Genomic DNA, 23,996 nt, shown 5'->3' on the forward strand with positions numbered 1-23,996 from the left:
CTTCGACCGCGTGGAAATAGATTTTTAAAAATCTAATGGGAAATCTTTGATTTTCTAGAATAATAAAGTTTCCAAAAATCTACAAAATTTCTAAAAAATTCTATATTGATCAGAAAACTGGGAATTTAATTAAGATCAATATAGAAATTTGTACAACATTCTTGGTCTTTCAGAACACTGGCATCCATTTTAGAGCTTTCTAAATCGTTCTGGAATATTCTAGATCATTCTTTAAATCTCAAGATCATTCTAGAACTACAACATCCTAAATTATTTTAGATAATTTTTAGAAATCACATGTTTCAACCACCATATCTTCCACACCCACTTGTACGTACGTAGTACGTAAGTATCCACTTGGTTGCTTGTATACATATATAATAGTGTAAGACTCCCAGTCTTATACCTATTTCGATATACAAACACTATGCGTCTGCGACGTGCAGTTTAACCTGCAAAGTGAAATATAGGGACACACACCTCTATTTATATACTTAGTCTGGCCATAAATACTGTTACAATTAAAAATAAACAAAATATTACATTTGAATTTCGAATCTTTCATTTTATATGATTGTTCATTTTGGCACATATATATTATGTAGATTGTAAAATATTTTGCGATATTAAAATGAAGTGATAAAGTTAAACCGAATCGCTGTGATTGCATTATACAAAGTAGGTATGGATCCAAATGCAATTTTTAAAACCCTCCATACGCTTGATATTAGTTATAATGTTTGTGTACCGGGCTATTAATAGGTACAATGAGACCTCCTCTGTTTTTGACAGAAAAATATTTTTGTGAAAAAGGTATCAAAATATCGGCACAAGTATTTCAATTATACAGAAAAATAAATAAGAAAACTAAACAAAACTTACAAAACTACAGTTTATAAACAATACAAGAACTTCTGGAAAAAATAGGCGGAAGGGAAAAAGCATTCGGAAGATAAGAAAATACCTAATAACTTATTAATGTTATTAAGTAACACATCAGAAACAATCGCTACAAACAGGCAAGACATTATGCAGATAGTTACGCAACAGCTCGGGTATAGATATAGTGGATAAAGAGGAAATCTGTAACGTGTATAGAGGTAATGAAGATCAAGTCAAGTCAAAGTCAAAGTCAAAAAAATCTTTATTCACTGTAAAACTTTATAAGTTATTTAGTGCAAGTCAGGATGAAGTACAAAAGTTACAATAGCATTCAAATGAGTATAACAATATTCATTAACATCAAAATTTAGAACATTTATTCCAACTATCTTTATCATTCAAATAATCTTTCACATTATAATAGGCCTCAGATGTTAATTTATTTTTTACGATAAATTTAAAATTTTTAATAGGTAATATTTTAATTTCATTAGGGAGTTTATTATTAAATATAACACAGTCCACTTTAAAATATTTAGCAATATTACGGAGCCTAGTAGATGGAATTGCGAGTTAATGTTTGTTTCGAGTATTGACACTGTGTACATCACTATATCCAGCCCTACCCTTGTTGAAAAGCGTAATAGATTTCGCAATAGATAAACTCAAGGCTGAAAAAAGTCCAAGTGCAGATGGAGTGACTAATGACATTTACTCAAGTCCATACACACATCCCTCGTGTAAAATGTGATTTATTTAGTAACTAGTTGACCCGATAGACGTTGTTCTGTATATAATAAAAAAAATAATATTTTTTATTTATTTGTCAATAATATATGATATATTATAACATCAAGAATTATTTCGTAAAATATGCACCCTGTTGTTGTAATGAAATTGTTTCACAACAGAACTGTCAAACCGTGCGTCCATAACTTCTCTCATAGAAAATAATATGTCCATACAAAACAAATATCGGATGACGGGGGACACATCAAAGGAAAAACAAAATTGTTGTTTTTATTTAATTCCGAACACTTTCATATTTATTCATCTTTTAAACCATCCCTGGACTTCCACAAATAAGTCAAGACCAAAATTAGCCAAATCGGTCCAGCCGTTCTCGAGTTTTAGCGAGACTAACGAACAGCAATTCATTTTTATATATATAGATTACAAAAATGACTTAAGAAAATATTGTATCGAGCATTTTCTAAAACAGTAAGTATTATGAATCCGCATCTACTCTGAAAATGAGCAGGAAATTACAAATGGCGTCATAAAAAGGTTCTTATTACACATCAAACGACAAAGCCAATGGAAAACATTAAATATTTAATGTTGTTTCGTCAAACAATAAAATATTATTGTAAAAGTTTTTATACAACTTTTTTCTATTATTATTGTTTACTTTTTCATATTGTATCACACAATACCCGGGTGATCTGAAAAGTTTCCGATCTCAACGTGAAAATAGAACGATTTCAAAAACTCCAAAGCTGGTCAAAATCGGTTGATTCGTTCGTGAGTTATCGTTGACGAAAGACAACCGAAAAAAGTCCGGGTTCGATCAATAGAAAGTCAAAGATTCTTTATGAACGTAATATTAATAAAAAAAACTGCGTCGAATGCCGCCAATCACGTGAAAATCGGTTTATTCATTCAAAAGTTATTGCCGTTTGAAAATTCAAAAATATTGTGTTTTATTAAACTTTTACCAGACTTTTGAACTCGAAAAGCTCAATAATATAGAACAGTTAACTCGTTGTGCTCGAAGAGCTCAAAATCGTCATAAATACAATTTGAAGTTTTTAGGTATGGAATAAGCGGGAAGTTGCAGGTATGGCCTATAGGGTCAACCTGTTTTCCAAATTTTTTGTTCCAGGGTTGCCAACCTTAAAATAAAAACTAATTGGCGGCACATGACGTAATGTCATTACTGAATTTGTCCCTTATTGACTGACATAGAAAAAGGTTTCAATTTCAAATTAATGAAAGTGTTGTTAACGTTTAATGTTTCACAAACTTTTCTTTTAAAATAAACTAAAAATACAGAATCGATAGTCGATACATCTCGTACGTTCCGTGCACCAATAAATCAGATTATTCCGTCATTTTATAGTTTCAACACATTCAGTAAAACGATATAAAAATACAACATGTTTGCGTCTACATCGGAGTTAGATAGAAGGTCACTTGAATTGTATGTACTGAATATTTAACATGATTATTTCGAGAATATTCCAAGAAATATAATTTTGATATAAAATAAGTAGACAGAGCATTGCACACGACAAAGTGTACATTGGCACTATTAAACTTGCTGACACTATATTATTGAATTTCGAACAAATATGTAGGTACTAGTTTATGGTCTTTAAAATGGTCAGAACAATAAGAGCTCAATAAACATGTGGTCATATCTGTCTTGATTATGGTCCAACCTCAGCCAACGATCGGACGTGGTAAAATATCTCAGTATGCTTTTATGGACTGCGTAAATAACTAGCGAAACAGTTAAATTTGAAAAGGTTTCTTTCATTCTTTGGTTTATTGTTATTGATTTATATAAGTTTCTGTTACACACATAAATTGAAAACAAAATTTTATTAACTATGCGGGGCTCGTTGATTTTATCAACTGTAAAGTAGATCCTGTAGATGAAGCCACAACCTGAGAGTTGAACAAATCATACATGATTTTACGACGATACGTCATTCGAACAGTTAGCTCAGTTGGGAGCGCACTCGTATGGAGCACGAGAGGTCGTGGGTTCGAGTCCCGGATCGTTCATAAAATTTTGTTTTAAAATGTTGGTGAAAGTTCATTTACTTCACAGGATATGAACTAACGTTAAAGTATTGGCCATTGTATTTATTTTATACATAATAAGTATGTGTGGCTCATATATTTTTATTACTTACATACCACTCAATACTTCAAGTGTGCAATCATATATTTTGTTAACTTAGTTTAGGAATTCCGAGATAGAGTCTGACTCAGTGTGAGGTCCATTGCAAGTCCTTTTGTGGTTTGTCTTTTTATGAATAAATACTTTTGTAATTGAATTTGTAAGATATTATTTGATAAAGTTGTATATTCTCTAACTACTATATAACTCTTGCATTAAGGGGTTGGTGAAAGTGAAAAAGATGAAGCCCAAAAAATTACTGGGCAAATGAGACTTGACATCTTATGTCTCAAGGTGAGTAGCGCAGTTCTAATGCCGCTCAGAATTTTTGAGGGCCAATAATCTTGAGCCGCCCTGCATTGTAATGGGCAGGGCGTATCTTTTACCATCAGCTGAACGTCCTGCTCGTCTCGTCCCTTATTTTCATAAAAAAAGACCCGAATAGTATAGTAGGAACGAAGCACATGGATATCGTGTCCTATCTCAACAACTCTGAAAGGTTGTTTTGTCGTTTATTATTATTTAATTATGTAATGTAATTCTTTTAGTATAAAATACGCATAATGCTTTGATATAATAATATACAATTTCATATAATTGTAACAATAACATCGGCAAATTTGACAGTTCTAAAGGATTTTGATACTTTAAGGTAGCGAGGGAACAGTTGGGCCTTTATAAAGTGATGTTAGCAAATACATAGTCAAATATAAACTATGAAATATATACATAATCAAATATAATTGTATAGCTGTTGTAGAAATGTTGTGGAGATTTTGGCATAAGAATTCTAAAAACCCTGTCTACTATGTACTATAAGTTCTTCCTCACTATCTTATGGCTATGTCCAACAACATGAGCAATATACCATCAAAATAGATCCAAGCATTTTGGATATTAGCTAGAACAGATAGATGTTTTAACATGATTTTCTGGTATAATTAAGAATCATTACTTTTTTTATTTTTTTTTATGGAAAAGGAAGACAAACGAGCATACAGGTCACCTGTAGTTAAGTGATCACCGCCCCCATATTCTCTTGCAACACCAGAGGAATCACAGGAACGTCGCCGGCCTTGGTGGCGCGCACGGAAGGTGTACGCGCTTTTTTGAAGGTACCCATGTGATATTGTCCCGGAAACACCGCTCAAGGAAGTTCATTCCACAGCTTTGTAGTACGTGGAAGAAAGCTCCTTGAAAACCGCACTGTGGAGGACCGCCACACATCCAGATGGTGGGGATGATATCCTAACTTGTGGCGTGTCGTACGAAGGAGGAATTCAGCGGCAAGACTCAGGTGCAATAGCTCTTTGGAACACTCCCCGTGATAAATTTAATATAAATTGATAACTTGATAAGACATTATAAATTTATTTAGTTAAAATCTTTTAATTTGTCAATAATATTGTCATCATTTATAAAAACAAACATAACAATTCAATAGATTTTTTATATTTAATTTTATTAACATACAGAATGCGGCTCCATCTATTTATTTTGGACCTAAGTAGATCAATGTATCGAGAATATTCGAGATGTATTTGACATATTACTAATGCAAAAGATGAGAGTGATCTATGGCGGGTATGCGAGGAAACCGTATAATGTTACAGCGACAGTTGCCTTACAGATGGTTCACGGAACCCCGCCACATTCATACATACATTCTACATCCCGCCTGCCAGAGACTCTGGCATGAGTCTCGTGCCAGATTTTGGCGAGACAACACGTCCTGAGGATGCCTCGTGTAGAGGCGAAACACGTGTCGAATTGTTTTAAAAACAAATATTGGCGAAATTAACACTAAAGAAAACTTAAATCATTTGTATTATATTTCACTTACAACTGACTTAAGATAGAGATGAAATATTTAAATATACATAATTGTAATTATAGATTTCTGAATGTTAGAACTATAAGAGGACTTTTGCACTTCTGATTAAAGATAAGTTGGCTGGACCTAACTTTTACATACATAATACGTTTACATAGTACGATGAATGAGAATTAGACAAGAGGATCTTCGACCTAGTTACCTGTAATGGGTGAGGACCTGCGCAAATACCCCGGGATGTCTGTCAAAGAAGTACTCGTTGAGGACCGGGTCATAGTTACCTGTGATAATTGAGGACCTGCGCGAAGACCCCTGGGATGACTGGCAAAGAAGTACTCCTTGAATGCCGGGTCATAATTTCCTGTTATAATTGAGGACCTGCGCGAAGTCCCCGGGTAATGTCTGCCACAGAAATACTCGTTGAGGACCGGGTCGTAGTTACCTGTAATAGTTGAGGACCTGCGCGAAGACCCCGGGATGTCTGTCAAAGAAGTACTCGTTGAGGACCGGGTCGTAGTTGGCTAACGCCTCCGTCAACCGTGACAGCCTCGTCGCTGGGATCTTCTTCAATGTCGCCTTGTAGGTTTCGTATCTGAAATGAAAATAATTGTCACTGTCATTGCATAATTTATTTTTATTTATTTAGTTCGATGTGACAATGTAGCTTTTGAAATTGGATAACATTACAATGCTTAAATACTGTTGTCAGTCATAAAACTACAGCTACCCAAAACCAAACGGACAGACAGACAAAAAATTAAAACACTTTCTTGTTGTTGAGTTTCATTCAAATATCGCGCGAATCACAGAAAGTGAATATGCTGTCTATGCGTCGCCTTTTTTGCATTTCCTTGTTCATTCCCCCTCCTTTGGACAGTTAGAACGTCGCGAGCTGCTAAATAAGACACACCGGTGTTTTGGTGTCTGACAAAACCCTAATGGCCGCCCTCGTGTGACGCGATACATATACATATAATACTAAACACTAATATAAACAATAATAAAAACTTAAAATATAGTACGATTCTAATTTAAAATATTATAAATTATGTGAGATACCGTGAAATTTAGCAGGCCTGCTGTGTAAAGTGTTTTTGTGAACCTTGAGAAAATCAGTGGGCTGGCGTGGACTACCCTGGACTGGTAGTGTGGATCTGAGCTGAATTTGCTCCTAATTAATATACAGTCCACCAAAAATATTACAATATAAAATAGCTCATTAAAGATCCACCCCTCAGACAAAAATAAATTCTGAGGATTGCCACTATCATTAGTAAATTTTATGCCTTTCTAAACATACCAACCATAGGCAAATTAGTAACCACTCGTACATTTGTGATTTTTTTTAAGTCAGATAATCTCGTGCTTTCCAATTAAAATTTGTTGTATTTTTTACTTCTACAAAATATTTGCGTAGAATCAATTCAAATTAAAAAAAATCTTTTCATTTTTGGTACGTTGTTGTTCGATGCTTCTAAGGGTTATTGTTCGATTAAATATTCAATATGAAATGTTCCGTTCACTCCGAAACACTTTGAACATAATTTACAACAAGACTGCCATATTGACAATGCATTTTAAATTTCAATTTTAGATTCGCAGCGCTCTTGAAAATATATATTTAAAATTTGTGAAGCAAACACAAAATTACTTCCATAATATATTTTTATGTTCAATACTATTTCACTATGTACCTACGTTTTATTTATTCAGCGTGACGCTACAATGATGACACTAAATAAACACACGGGTCGCTATTCGTATCAGGCCTGTCTCACCCCGTCTGTCCCTATGTACTTACACATCCAAATCGTAAGTACATGCGGCGGCCTCTACAGAGTAAGCCAGCCAGTAGGGACTCACTTCCGACTGATATTTTAATAATGAATAAACATAAATAAAGCAATGCATATTTATTAATTATTATTATTATAATCAAATTACCATTCATAATAGCTACCTACTTATTTCATTTAAACTAAGTAGGTTTGACTATGTCGTAGTCGTCCAACGTATAAATTACTATCTGCAGCTAATGTAGGTTTAACAATGAAATAATATTGATTTTAAATTACGATTACATACCTATTTATATTATAGAAAAACTGAGCTATTTTTATAAGTTGACCTTATACTGGGTAGATACAGTTTTAGACATAGAAGTCAACCCTAATGTCGTCAGAAGAGGTAAGAGTCACGCGATAGAAAGAGAGGCAACTTCTAGGTGAATAAAAATGTAGGTTAGTAGCGCTGTGCGGTCTGAATTACACCTTATTGTATGATCGCAAGAGTCCCTTTTCCTTTTGATTTTGCGGAGTGAGTCTTCCGTACTCGTACTTGTACTTTACTGCTGTTAAGGAAGTAGTGTTCAAGCGCTAATTGTTGCGACTTGGCGCCGTAGCTACTACGACTTAACATCTAATGTCTCATAGTGACGATCGCAACCGCGGTAGAATGTAGGGCTTCAAGAATTCTGAGTAGCACTGCACTGTGGTGGGCAGGCCGTTGCTCTTGTCATCTGGTTTGTGGAGTCTCTATCCTCTTATATAAATTCTTTACTCGTAGTAAATATCTTCCTCAAAGGCGGACAATGTTCCTACAGCTTCTATGTCATTATAAAAGTACATCGGCGGCGTTCTTCATTTACACTGAGGAGATTCACTTCGGAGATATAAAGCTATAAGAAATACACAAAGGATAACCCTCAAGCTCCTTTGCTCCAATTATTTCAAAAAAGGAAAATGAGATTAAACTTCAGGAAAGTAGTCATCTTAGTTCATTGGGCACTTAAAAATACACCAATCGCTTAGAGCATTGGTATAGTCTACCACCGTTAATTGACCATTCCACGATATTCTATTGAACAACACAACAAAACTTCGATTGTACAAGCGAGCTGCCTTCAATAGCTGATACAGCCTTGACCGGAACATCCAACTGTACAGATTAGATATTTCCAGAGCAACTTTCTTAAATCCTACCACTGTTTTTACTAATACTGCGATATTCAAAATGGAAAACTTTTTGTAAAAAAAATAGTCTTGCTCAACATATTAAATTCCAAATAAAATCCCCGAATTGACGGATAACACACAAATTAATTAGTTTTTTATTCCTTCTATGTTTATGTCCTTGTTGATAAATATGAGTCTTGAAAATCCAAAGATAAATCTTAGCAGCATTGAAGTCTACATACATTTAAGTAAGTTACTTTTGCGATCTATTTAAATAAATAATATAAATTTTGTAATGATTGTTTTTAATGTTAACGAGCAGTTGTTCTACTTTACGTACCCGTTCAAACTAAACAATGTTTAAAAATATATTATGAGACAAATAGTAAATATTAAAAGTCTAAACTTTTACAATAAAATCAAGAGTAAAAACACTTGCTATAAAATATGTTTTTGTGGCACTTGGTGTAGCTATAATGATCAATCCATAGACTGAAAAATGCAGCGTTGGTATAAATAATAAACACTAGAATGTATATAAGTCTGCATCAATCGGTTGAGACGAGTTATAAAATAAGCGGCCTCACTCTGTTATTATCTACTCTAGAGTATCTATGTATGTATGCTCCACTTTCGAGATTAAACTCTTGACGGTTTTAAAAGTTTCGAAATAAGCTTCATTACATAATATTACGTGCCACTCTTCCTCGTAGAAAGTTATTTACCAGTGGGAAGCTCCTTTGCACAGGATGCCGGCTAGATTATGGGAACCACAATGGCGCCTCTTTCTGCCGTGAAGCAGTCAGGTGTAAACATTATTGTGTTTCGGTCTGAAGGGCGCCGTAGCTAGTGAATTTACTGAGAAAATGAGACTTAACATCTTATGTCTCAAGGTGACGAGCACAATTGTGGTGTCGCTCAGAATTTTTGGGTTTTCAAGAAACCTGAGCGGCACTGCATTTTAATGGGCAGGGCCTATCAATTACCATCAGCTTAACATCCTGCTCGTCTCTTCCCTTATTTTCATAAAAATAAATAAGGAGTAGAGAATAACAACTAAGTTTTCGAGACTTGTAGTCTCAATCTTAATTTTAGTCTGCTTTAATAGCTGATATACTGATGCATCCATGACTCAGAAACAACCAGTCATCTCACAGTCTATTAAAAATCTCAAGAAAGTGAGTCTAGTTGTAGGAAGCCGTTTCCGCTATGGGAGAATAATCGCTAGATAGACCACTGCTAGCAAGAGGTTCTCAATAGCAATGAAAGAAAAACATTAAAAATGTTTAAATACATTATTATAATTTAAACAATATATTTGTTATTGTAACAGTTCTATAATATATTCAATTCGTACAATAAGTCATAGCATACACTTTCTAAGAGGCTGGCAACGCTCCTGTGATTCCTTTGGTGTTGCAAGAGAATGTAGGCGGCGTTGATCATTTAACATTAGGTTTTTTTTTGTTAAAATAAGGGACGAGATGACCAGGACGTTCAACTGATGATGATTGATACGCCCTGCCCATTACAATCCAATTCCGCTCAGGATTCTTGAAAAACCCAAAACTTCTGAGCGGCACTGCAATAATTGCCTTGAGACATAAGATGTTAAGTCTCATTTGCCCAGTAATTTCACTAGCTATGGCGCCCTTCAGACCAAAACACAATAATGCTTACACATTACTGGTTCACGGCAGAAATAGGCGCCGTTGTGGTACCCATAATCTAGCCGGCATTCTGTGCAAAGGTGCCTCCCACTGGTGCTAATAATAATAATAGGGAACCGGAATGGAGACTGCAGCACAGTTCAATTGTTTGACAAGTGCCGGCTCTATATCACTTAATAGTCTATGCTTCATCGTTGAATTATGTGCAACTACCGAAATTAGACCCTGAAAAGCGATCGATAGCTTTCTGAATATTCGTATCAATCGTGAGTAAGAGAGGATGGTTGATTTTGAAATAAAAATAATAAACTGAACTCATTCAGATCTTACACAAAACTTTAAAAAAAACAATCGACGATTGTAATGCGACATGCGATAGATGGGCGAAAAAATTTACGGCGATATAACAAAAGTTTCACTTTAAATATTCTGCAAAATATATTTACCAAAGATTGTTTTATTAATAGTCTGGTGGTGTTCATACTAAGACTGACATAATGACAAGTCTTTGAAGAAACTTAATTGACACGTAAATATTGTCTGAATGAATTTCAGTGGATTGTTTACACTTAAAAGATTAGGTCAAGAATATTTCGAGCCTGCTGTATTGCAATAATATTAGTATCTGATGATTAATACAAATATATCACTTAAATAAAAGCTTAGCAGCAGCAATTATTTATTTATATTTATATTTTATAAGTCAACAATAATATTCAACATCAAAATCAACATATGATATTCATTCATTACCTTTGAAAAAAAAAAAATACAGTGGGAAATACTACAGCAAAGGTCACGAGGGGCTGCTGAAAACCAGTGTTGTGTTGGTGTCTTCGGTACTGATTAACGATGTACTGAGTCAGCTCTTTTTAGCAGGGAATCACGCGCTGCACAGTTCATTTTTTTTCTTAACCTTTACAAGGACCTTTAAAAATATATGAGTATATATACTGCTAGTTACAAGGATCACACACATTTATTTCAATGTCTCAATCAAGAACTAGTTTTTTTTATGGAAAAAGGAGGACAAACGAGCGTACGGGTGTGGTGTTAAGTAATCACCGCCGCCCACATTCTCTTGCAACATCAGATGAATCATAGGAGTGATGCCAGCTTTTAAGGATAGTGTGCGCACTTTTTTTGAAGGTACCCATGTCGTATCGTCCCGGAAACACCGCACGAGGAAGTTCATTCCATAGCTTTGTAGTATGTGGAAGAAAGCTCCTTGAAAACCGCACTGTGGAGGACCGCCACACATCCAGATGGTCGGGATGATATACTAACTTGTGGCGTGTCGTGCGAAAGTAGAATTCGGCGGCAGGAATCAGGTGAAACAGCTCTTCGGAACACTCCCCGTGATAAATGCGGTAGAAGACACACAATGAAGCGACGTCTCTACGCAACGCCAAGTGATCTAGCCGTTCACAGAGCACTGGGTCCCCGACGGTTCGTTCTGGTCTGCGTTGCACGCGGTCAAATGGATCGAGCTGATACTGGGATGCGCCAGACCAGAGATGACAGCAATATTCCATGTGTGGCCGGGACCTGCGCTTTGTAGAGCGCTAGAATATGGGCCGGCTTGAAGTATTGCCGTGCTCTATTAATGTCGCCCAGTTTCTTCGAAGCCAGTTTGGCTTTGCCATCCAGATAAATTATGAATTCTTAACTTTTACAGGCTCCTTAAAAAATATAAGAGACTATCACATAGATTTATTTCAATGTCTCAATCAAGAACTAGATCCTAGTAGGGGTCAATTAAAATTTAAAACAACTCTGCTTGAAAATATTCTTTGCTTTTTTCATAAAACTTCGCTTGTTAGAAAAATTGTAAAAGGATTTATAAGAATAATACTTAACTATGAAGTTGTAGAACTACTTCTTTACAATGTTTCCCGTTTTAAAATATGCTACTATTTTCTTTGTTCCTAACTACCCAGGATTAGAGAATAATAGAATAAGTAATCGTTTGAATGTATATAATGTAGTGTAGAAGAACGTGCAGTTAAATTTTGCAATGAAATGTAGTTAAATGTTATTTCGTTTACATTGCATTTTATTGTTACACAGTTTTCACAATCTCACACTTTATTAATTAAAAAATATCTGGACGACCGCGCCTTGCTCAGATTTTTAAGAATGTACAAAACTTGAACAAAAAAAAATAGGACATCTGGAATTCGAACCGGAGTCTTCTACTTTCCGGATCACCTAATGTCCCATCTGAGCTATTATAGTCTTGTCTATAGTGGCGAAATTTACCTTTGTATTCTCGTGTTATTGTAGCTGTTTCTCGTTAAAACACGGATAAAACTACATTTTTTTAAAATTGAAACCTAACTAGATCGATTTATCGCTCCCGAAATCCCCTGTATACTAAATTTCAAGCAAATCGTTTGAGCCGTTTCCGAGATCAGATTATATATATATTTATATACAAGAATTGCTCGTTTAAAGATATAAGATGACGTCGAGTGCTGAAGAACACACGACTAAAGTGAACTAATCATCGCGAAGTCGATGTTGACTATACGAAATACAACTATTTATTTCATTTATGTTCATAAAATAATATATATAAATCCAGTGTCCTAATATTTATTTCCAGTGAACTCCAAAACTAATCACGGATTTTAATGGGGATTCCTTCGTGGAGTGCAGTTTAGTCCAATTTGAGAGATAGGATAGTTTTTATTTCGATTTGGGACCCATAATTATTTTTATTTCTAATATATGTTTTGTATGGACATATTTTCTGTGAGAGAAATTATTTATTGATGCACGGTTTGACAGTTCTGCTCTGAAACAATTTCGTTATAACTACAGAGAGCATATTTTACGAAATAATTCTTGATGTTACGAAATATTATTAACAAATTCATAAAAAATCAGTATTTATTTACTATGCACAGAACGGAGCCGTCTGTCGGGTCAGCTAGTATAATCTAATTTTAAATCTGTATAAATTACTCTGGTAAAATAAGCTTTGACTGATAGCGCTTTGTTCTTGACCTTGAACGTAGACCGGCGTTATAGCAGGGCATGAGAACAGAATTAAGGACTCACAGAATAAATGGCTTTAAAAGAAAATTCAAGATAGTGAAAGCCTTCGATCGAGTGTGTCAGAAAGCGCTTTTAGTGATGCTGCCATGCTTTTTGGCTGATCCAAGTCGTTATCAATGGTACATGCTCCGACTTAAACCCATAAGCGCTGGGGAAAAGTGCGTTTACCCGTAAATAGTCTCAGTTTGTAGTATCCCTTTCGCATTGTGATCATTGCGCTAACTGCCACTGCTAGCATCAGCTGAGCATATTGAATGACTTTTACTAAGGTGGACCATTGGAGTGCACTAACTTCCCCGGTAATATGATGATATTAGAGCTGATTGAAAGTATGGACACTACTAATAGTGTGAGTCGTGAATAAGGGAATCAAAGATCAAAACGAATTAGGCGCCACTTGGACAGATTGATGTACTATTAGTGTCAAATGTCAATGTGTCAAGAGTTTCTCGCCGCCTCCGCAGTTCTCCTCTCTCTCCGCGACAGCGATTCATGCAATTGGATCGCAATATCGACACCAAATTGATAAAATGAGTACTCATCATAATAATCTTCGGCTGTAAATTTAGATAGAGGAAATTTCTAGAATTCTTGTTTAAGATTATCATGTTAATATTCTATGTTAATCCTTCTTATTATTATATTCACAAGTAAGCCATGTCATCATACCATTTACATTTTATTATCTTCTCTCATATTATCATAGTACGATATTTGTTATTAAACTCACACTCTCAGAGAATCCCATAAAAATAGTTTACTTAAAATTATATGACAAATGCGTATAATAAAAAAAAATGGAAGTAAAAAATTATAAATAATAGTAAACTTAATTGAAGTTGCTGTCTGCTGCTAAGGTGTCCAATAATTTCCTAACATTACCTCATAGATAGGCCAAAAAAGATGAACAAAAGAAATTTACCGTCTTGGACGCTAAATGATCGCTTCAGAACTTTTAACCACCCTTACGCTCCAGTTTACACCCTTCATAAATACGGTTGTTAACTCGCCTATAAATAACTATAAAATGATCGATACTTTAATTACTACCTATTAAAATTGTCTCAAATATTTCATTTATATGTGGTGATAAAGACATGATATTATGACTAACTAAAGGGGTAACTCCATGATACTAAAACATTATTTAAGTAAAGTAAACCATAACTTTAAGATAGAAAAGCTTACATGAAGAAATAACAATTAACAAGCAGCCACTTTTCATTCCATCAAACATTTACAATTTTAGTACCTAACCCTCAATAAATATTTAATTTTCCTAAACTTTCAACGAATTTAAGCAACCTGAGAGTATAAGAGTACACACTACTGTACTGTACACCCTGAAATTTGTTAAAAACATATTAATTCTGGTAAACCTGTAAGAATAGGTGTACCGCAGGGTTCTATTCTCGGTCCTTTCTTGTTTCGTTAGTATTTATAATATATTAACGATTTACCGTTTATGGTAGATGGTAGATAGGAACTTGTGAACACTAATGTCTTCTTGGGTATCACGATAGATAAAAAGCTTCAGTGAGGTCAGGTCCACATTCTGCCAAACTAGCAGATAGCCTTAGCTCTGCGGCATACGCGCGCCGTTAGAAAGATTAGAGAGTACACGAATGTTGCAACCACTAGATAAGTGTACTTCAGATATTTTCACAGCATCATGACGTACGGTATTTTGCTGTGAGGTCATGCTGCTGACATTGATAGTGTTTGCTCTGCACAAGAGATCTATACATCCATGTATCAGGGCGTCGAGGCGGCTTTCATATGCTAAGAATGAGGCAGTCTTCAGGCCTTTGCCTTGTATACAATATTGTCCTTCAAATGGCAGCTTTTTACTAATTTAATTTAAAAAAAAATTGAATTTTTCTTGCTCACCCAACCCAGCAATATGTTGTGATCGGTAACCACCCTTCTTACGCCTGTGTACAATTATTATAGTGCTAATTAAGCGTTACTGACATATATTAAAGGTTATACATATACCTGACCCACCCTCAACAGTTAACTGTCAAACGTCAATACATAGCAATTATTTCTATTATTGATCGAAGCAACTCTTAAAAGGCTACAGATGTTTGGAAAGAGTACACACTACGTGGCAATAACTATGTACAATACATTTCCCGACGAGTATAAAAGCAGTACTTTTAATCAGTTTAAAAGGAAAACTCACGAGTTGGTTATAAACAAATGCTATTATAATATTTCTTAATTCTTAGTGACAATCTTATGTTAAACCAAGAACTACGAGTACCTAACGGTTAAGGACATTTTAAAGTTATTGACAATTATTTGATTTTGGACACAAACACCAGTTGAGCGGGTAAAATGTATAAGGCTCATCAGAAATTATTTTCGACCAATTATACCTGCATTTTATTGAAGAAATAAATCATTCATTGATCATTCATTATTTCATCTCCGTAATCAACATGCACGAATCCTACCTGTAAATGGACAAAAGAAGTGATGAAACTGCTCAAACACTCACACTGAAACACTAAATATTGTAAGTTAATTTCAATTAAATTAATAATTTGACGAATTTCAGCTTGTATTTTTCTACTGTTAATTTTAGATAAATTCTATACTGCCACACAGAACATAACAGAAATAAAATGCATAAATAAGCGATGAACTTGCCCGGATGAATCGTGGATTCATATTTTCATGCAGCGCGGTTTTTCAGCCATCCCCTCCCCTCTGATGTCGGGTGGGAGTGGATGTAATATTATAATTATTACTGGTTTTCATTGTTTAAGACTCCTCCTCATTTTACTACTCATTTTAAAGCTAAAAAAAACTAACAAGTTTGCAATGTTAAAAAACCAAAAATAGAATATAACCTTCAAATTTTTTGCTAGAGACTTTAACCGAGCGTGGTTCCTGAGTCGATTTTGCTCACGAGTGTATTTTTTATTCAAAACATTTTGGTTAAATTTCCCATTTTAGCTTCAGCGTGTTTGTTGACCATTCGTATTTACATTATGCGAGGATCTATAGCTGTTTTACTCTATGTTATCCGAGATAAACCCTCAAAATATTTCCTCTGACCCAACATAAACTTATTATCCTGATATTATGTCGGGTCATTTCGTTTTTGGCGACCCTTCACGGCATTCCAAGAACACATTTTGATCTTACGTATTTTGCGTAACACATAATAAAATGTACAGTCTGCATCAAAAAGATAGCGGCACCCATTGTATTCAAAAACATGGCAACACCACCATTCTTACTATATTTTTTTTATGAAAATAAGGGAAAAGACGAGCAGGACGTTCAGCTGAAGGTAATTGATACGCCTTGCCCATTACCATGCAGTGCCGCTAAGGATTAATGCAAATCCCCAAAAAGTCTGAGCGACATTACAACTGCGCTCGTCATCTTGTGTAATAAATCGTCTGGTATAAATAGATTCACCGAAAATAACCAAATAGATAGCGTCATCCAAAGTAGACAAATATATCGGGACATCATAAACATAGCTACATTCAAAGCACTAGATGTATCGCTACACACAGTGTTAAAAAATATGGATACATTTGGGGAAATTTAACTTTCGGTATAAGAACATAGGATTAAAATTCGATTGTCAACAACGACGGCCATCGGTCCTCGACACTAACCCATGCGAAATATAGCGGCACTAGGCCGCTACTTCACGCCCGTATTCTGTGCGAGTGTGGTAATGAACCCGGACTTGTCTGGCCTGATTGTGCTGACGACAAAAGACGGCAGCGTGACTCTCCCACTTCTAAAAAGCCCTTAGTCGCCTCTTACGACACCCATGGGCTTGGGATAAGTTATAGATAAGTCATAACAAAAAAACCACCACATATTCCCTCCGTATACCTCTAGAATGTTTTACTTATAAAAACAAATGATCAATAATGTAAAACTTAGTCAACCAACCTAAAATATAAAAAATACCGCACGAAAAATTAATGAACGGCAATAAATATAGAGAGTATTTATAAATTAACAAAGTTGCGGAACAATACCCAATGTATCAGCTATAAATCTTACAATAAAGCATTTCTTGTGATTAAAAGAATCTCTTTTATGTTCATCAGTTCACAAAGGCAGCAACATCAAAAGCTCTCGCTAAATAAGCAGGAACAGAGCACATGACAATCTCTTTATTGAAGTAAAACTAGAGCGGAGTCATCTATGTCTTGAACACTATATTCATGTTTATGTATACCAAATTGTTTTGAACGTGAAATAAAAAATACAGGAATTAATACGATTTCTTCAAATCTCAATATGTGGGAGTTAATTGGTTTTTTTTAATGAAAATTAGGGACGAGACGAGCAGGACGTTCAGCTGATGGTAATTGATACGCCCTACCCATTACAATGTAGTGCCGCTCATGATTCTTGAAAAACCCTAAAATTCTGAGCGGCACTACATTTGCGCCCGTACCTTGAGAGATAAGAGTTTAAGTCTCATTTACCCAGTAATTTCACTAGATACGGCGCCCTTCAGACCGAAACAGTAATGTTTACACATTACTGCATCACGGCAAAAATAGGAGCCGTTGTGATACCCATTATCTAGCCGGCTTTTCAGGGAACTTTTCAAAGGAGAGTTCACCGTATGTGGGCTCTCCAACATACGTGTGGAAGCCCCACACAAGCGGGGGTTCCCCGGTCAATGTCACCGCTGCCAGATGTATGGTCACGCAGCGGCAAACTGCTCTGCCCCACCCAGGTGCGTAAAGTGCCTCGAACCCCACAGCACCAAAGAGTGCAAACGCACTCGCGACGAGGTAACAACTCCCGCATGCGTGCTCTGCGGGCAGGAGGGCCATACCGCGAATTATCGCGGATGCCCTTGTGCCCCTCGTTCCGCCCCGAAGGCTGCTAATAAGCAGACTTCCAGGCCGCCAAAACAAAGGCCACCTCTGGCCTCTAACACCCAATCCCATTTTCCTCATATGAGGAATAAAACTGTCGGGCCCCAACTCTCCACCTCATGGAGACAATGAGCCCCTCCCTCTCAGGCATTCAGTGTCTACTCCCGCCCCGCCCCGGCCACCTTCAGTGGCCCCAGGCGGGCAGTACCTCCCCAGGCTCAATCACAGGTGCAAAGCACCCTGAAAGACCTGGAAGAGATCTACGCCTCACTAGGCGAAGTCGACATCCACGAAATATCCGTCCTGGCACGGAAACTCACGACGGCTAAGTCCTCCAAGGAGCGCCTCTTTGCGCTGGCGGAGCAGCACCATTTGGTGGCCTCCTTGTAATACCTAAAGCGCTTAACGCTTACCACATAGTGCGGTACGAGTGAAGTGAAGCCTAGGGGCGTATCACTCGATCTAACCAAATCACTATTTTTAATTTTTTCTCCTCTTTCAATCTTTCGTCTGACCTGGATTGACAGGTACCAGATACATGTAGCCTCACCTCCCGTTTGTGATCATCCTTCTGATGTCGCCAAGTCTCTATTAGACAGCACCTTCTGTGCATTCCCAGCGAACACTCCCTAGGGTGTGCCGCTTGCGCCTCTCTTCCCCGAGAGATGGTCGCCTACGATGAAGGCTTAGAGGGCACACTGCCCAAAGCCAACCTCAGGTGGTGTTTAGTGGGTAGGCACTTAGGTTCTTTACGTGAGTCCCACATAACACAATGCTCATGCATACCAACGCAGCCTTAGGCTGCGTTGGTATGCATTCACCACCTCCCTCCCTTCGTAATCCCGGAGGGTAGCCCTTTCCCTTTGTCTGGGCGCAAAAAAAAAAAAACTCATTTGTTTCAGTCTCGTGCAAGATTATGGCGACTCAACATGTCCTGAGGATGCCTCGTGTAGAGGCGAAACACGTGTCGAATTATTTAAAGACAAATATTGGCGGAATTAACACTAAAGAAAACTCAAATCATTTGAATACTTATTAACCTGTTTACTTAACAAACCTACAATATTTTATTATACTTATCTAATCAAGTATGTTTATGATAAACTAGCATGCAACAGGAAAAAAGGTACTGTTGAAAATATGTACCCTATCATATTATTACATTTTCATTTTCCTCAACGTCGAATAAGAGTAAGTATTCAACATGATACAATTTTCTCTCATACAATTCAGGAAGTTATGAATATTCCTAGAACTCTGATTAGGTTCATCAATTTACTACCTTGTATTATTGTGATATAGATATTTTTCATTTTGAATGATATTACTAGACTACTGGTACTTATGATTAAAGTAACAGATGTAATATCACAAGCGGATATTTTTCATAATGAAAATGAAAAGTCCTACATTTATTAAGTAAAAATACATTCGCATCATCATTATCAGCCAGAAGAACCCACTGTTGGACAAAGGCCTCCCCTAAAGATTTCCACGACGATCGGTCCTGCGCCGCCCTCATCCAACGTATTCCGGCGCTCTTGACCAGATTGTCGGTCCATCTTGTGGGGGGCCTACCAACACTGCGTCTTCCGGTACGTGGTCGAGGACTTTATTACCCCAACGGCCATCTGTTCGTGGAACTATGTGCCCTGCCCACTGCCACATCAGTTTCGCAATCATCGGGGCTATTTCGGTAACTTTGGTTCTCCTACGGATCTCCTCAGTTCTGATTCGATCTCACAGGGAGACTTTGAGCATAGCCCTCTCCATTGCCCTCTGAGCTAACATGACCATTCCCATCAGGCTAATAGCGACCACGTCTGCGTACCGTAAGTCATCACTGGCAACACACTGGTTGAAAACGTTCGTCTTCAGACACTGTGGTATTTAGGACGAAAGGATTTTATGGAGATTCCTGAACAAGCTACTAAATAAATACACAAGCGCATGGAATTAATGAATTGTTGTTTAAATTTAAAAAAATTTAAAAAAGAAGAATGTTGTAAAATTAAATGTTTTTTTTTTTGTTTTGTTTGTTAGCTCAGATCTACGTGGTTATTGGACCGTTTTGGAATTCTATTTTTCGTCTTCAAAGGTATACTTCACACAAATCTGATTTTAACACGAGGAACAAACAAATACTTGTTATGCCTACTACTCTGTTAAGTCGAGTTAGTCCTTTATTGGGCGATGTATATGCTTTTACATCATATTCCCAGAAAATGGTTACTAAATTCAAAAGAATTATTAGAAAACGTTTGTGTGGTAAAGGATACAATAACATTAATGATTTTCTTAATGATGCCACAGACTGGGAATGGACCGAACGCACTCAGGCTATATTATTGTAAATTTTATTGTACTATATTACATAATGTTGTAACGAAATTTAAAAAAATACCCGCTGAGATACTTGCCTCAGTCCTGAGAAGAAAATTCTTCTCAGGCCTGAGGCATACTATTTCGAATGGGTGGTAGGTAGTTTTTGACGTTCATTAGGTAATTTTAAATCCTATTTTGACTAAAAATATTTCAATTTGAACTTGGATTGATTATAAAATTTATTGATGATCGATGATGTAATTCAGGAGTTATTTGGAGAACTTCATAAGTACACATATAGCTTTTTTCAATAATAAATGAGGCAGTTTTATACAGAAGTATAATTTCGTGTTAAAAACACTGATGAAAACACCACTTATATTGCCAACGGGATGAGTGACTCATAACTTTGCAGTGATGAGTATTTCACAAGTGGCTAGAAGGCAGTAAAACGATCATAACCAACTACCTAAATATTCAATGAAAATTGTGGGTTCTAAAGATACCAAATTCATTTGATACCAAATTGGTATCATGTAACTATTCGGTGATGAAAGGCATGTAATGGAATTTCTTTAAGAAATAAAGATCTGATTCATATATATTTATTGTAGATTTATCAGCCTCATTTGACACCCAGATAATAATGTTAACTGCACGCCTAAAGGAGTTAAAAAAATACTAGGATCAATTTTACCACTGCAGTCACTGGAATGACTACTGTCGTACCAGAATGAAGCTTTTCGCTTTAATATATACGTCCTGTCCATTACAATGCAGTGTCGCTCAGGTTTCTTGAAAAACCCAAAAAGTCTGAGCGGCACTACAACTGCGCTTATCACCTTGAGACATAAAATGGTAAGTCTCATTTGCCCAGTAATTTAACTAGATACGACGCCCTTCAGACGGAAACACAATATTTTTTTTTTATGGAATAGGAGGACAAACGAGCGTACAGGTCACCTGGTGTTAAGTGATCACCGCCGCCCACATTCTCTTGCAACACCAGAGGAATCACAGGAGCGTTGCCGGCCTTTAAGGAAGGTGTACGCGCTTTTTTTGAAGGTACCCATGTCGTATCGTCCCTGAAACACCGCACAAGGAAGCTCATTCCACAGCTTTGTAGTGATAATTATTTCTCTTTGATATGATTTCTCTACGTTGCACGCGGTCAAATGGATCGAGCAGATACTGGGGTGAGCCAGACCAGAGATGACAGCAATACTCCATGTGTGGCCGGACCTGCGCTTTGTAGAGCACTAGAATGTGGGCCGGCTTGAAGTATTGCCGTGCTCTATTGATGACGCCCAGTTTCTTCGAAGCCAATTTGGCTTTGCCCTCCAGATGGCCACGGAATTATCAATCGCTCGAGATTTCGAGACCCAGTAATCCGATACTAGGCGCGGCTTTAAGAGAAGTGTTCTCGAAGAGCGGTGATACGACAAATGGGGTTTTTTTAGTAGTAAACGCGCAAACTCGAGTCTTCTTGTATAATGCTTACACATTAGTACTTCACGTCAGAAATAGGCGCCGTTGTGGTACCCATTATCTAGCCGGCATCCTGTGCAAAGGTGCCTCCAACTGGTAAAAAGTTAGCTTAATTTGTAATTATTTCTCTTTGATATCCAATCACTATAATATTGAATTAATGCAATACGCTACATCGTCTCTCTCCTACAGATTCATTATGTCATTCCGAGTGGATACTAGACTATACTAGTACAAAATTATGTTATACAAATATAATTTGTACAAAAATTCATGGACGATGTGGGACTTAAACCCGCACCTCTCAGGTTCCGTCCGAACGCTCTACAGTTTAATTAAATTTTAGAAAGTCTTATTCAACTCTCAGGTGGTGGCTTCATCTCCAGGATCTCCATTACAGTTGATAACCTACTCAGCCCCAATAATTGCATATTAGGAAATTGAGTTTAGATGCCGCTCTTGACCTCCCTCACTTCTGGGATTAAATATATAAATTTAATTTCTACCAAAAAACATGGACGATGCGGAACTCGGTAACGGGTAACTATACTATCTTATATCTTTAAACGAGTAGTTTTTGTATATATATAATCTGAATCTCGGAAACGGCTCCAAAGATTTTCATAAAATTTAGTATACAGGGGATTTCGGGGGCGATAAATCGATCTAGCTAGGTTACTATACAAAGGTAAATTTCGCTACTATATACAAAACTATAATAGCTCAGATGGGACATTAGTGATCTGGAAAGCAGAAGACCCCGGTTTCAATCCACGTTCCATAGTCCATTCCATCCACAGTCCTATAAGCTTTTTTTTTGGGTTCAAGTTTTGTACATTCTTAAAATTCCGAGCAAGGCTCCGTCGTCCGGATATTATTTCTTAAAGGTCAGAATTTCTGCAAAAGTACGTCAGCCATTTTTATTACACAATAAGAAATACATACTGTGACCTTTTAACCGCCAATTAAATAAATAATCAAAAAGTAGCGAGTACAGAACAATTACAATAAAACAATAAGTTTTAATGAATATCTCCCATACATTTGTAAAACATGTCGCGTTCCACAAAAAGAACATTAAACGCTGACTCTGGAGCACCTGTGTCAAAGTGAATACAAAATTAAGGGAAGTAGGATGTACCGTCAGCTATTTAGCTAATTGATATTCTAATTAAACGATGCAATTCTAAACATATTTTTTGTGTTTTTTTTTAATGAAAATAAGGGACGTTACGATCAAGACGCTTAGCTGATGGTAATTGATACTGGATACGGCTTGCCCATTACAATGCAGTGCCGCTCAGGATTCTTGAAAAACCCAAAAATTATGAGTGGACCTACAATTGCGCTCGTCACCTTGAGACATAAGATGTTAAGTCTCATTTGCCCAGTAATTTCACAAGCTACGGCGCCCTTCAGAGCGAAACACAATAATGTTTACACATGACTGCTTCACGGCAGAAATAGGCGCCGTTGTGGTACCCATAATCTAGCCGTCATCCTGTGCAAGGGAGCCTCCCACTGGTGTATAGAACTAAATTAATTGAAATATTTCAGTGAACTGACATAATACTTTTAAAAAGTGCTCCGAGATATTTCTCTCTTAAAAGTTGACGTGCACTAATCATTAAAAATTTTTAAAGTACAGGAAAAATCCATGAAAACCTTTTACAATTTTGTACATTGACAATTGTGACGAAACCTTACATAAATAATAATACTACTAATAAATGATAATGACCCTTATTTTTTATAACCCATTTCTTTTTCTTCTTTTTTTTAATGATTTGTATGGCAATGCAACGTTTGCTGGTTCAGCTAGTTAACGAATAAATATCACAACATTCGGATAATAAATTTACATTTTACATTCCAAAATCATTGTAAATAATATTTAAAAGTTCCAAAACTGTATTGTGTACTTGATTAAGATATTATGCTCACATATTTTTAAAAGTCTCTTATCTCAATTCTGTTGAGAAAGTAAAAAGG

General features: G+C 36.4%; 1 protein-coding gene across 3 annotated transcripts in view; it reads right to left on the reverse strand.

Moving 5' to 3' along the window:
- Positions 1–23,996, reverse strand: part of LOC126973862 (potassium voltage-gated channel protein Shaw-like) — a 226,884-nt gene that overhangs the window by 175,624 nt on the left and 27,264 nt on the right. For all 3 annotated transcript variants that reach the window (XM_050821212.1, XM_050821213.1, XM_050821214.1), the window contains exon 2: positions 6,070–6,219. In XM_050821212.1, the coding sequence (XP_050677169.1) occupies positions 6,070–6,219 (150 nt within the window). The remainder of the gene's footprint in view (positions 1–6,069; positions 6,220–23,996) is intronic.

Source organism: Leptidea sinapis, chromosome 30 (assembly GCF_905404315.1).
Source record: "Leptidea sinapis chromosome 30, ilLepSina1.1, whole genome shotgun sequence".
In the NCBI taxonomy this organism is placed as follows: Eukaryota; Metazoa; Arthropoda; class Insecta; order Lepidoptera; family Pieridae; genus Leptidea; species Leptidea sinapis.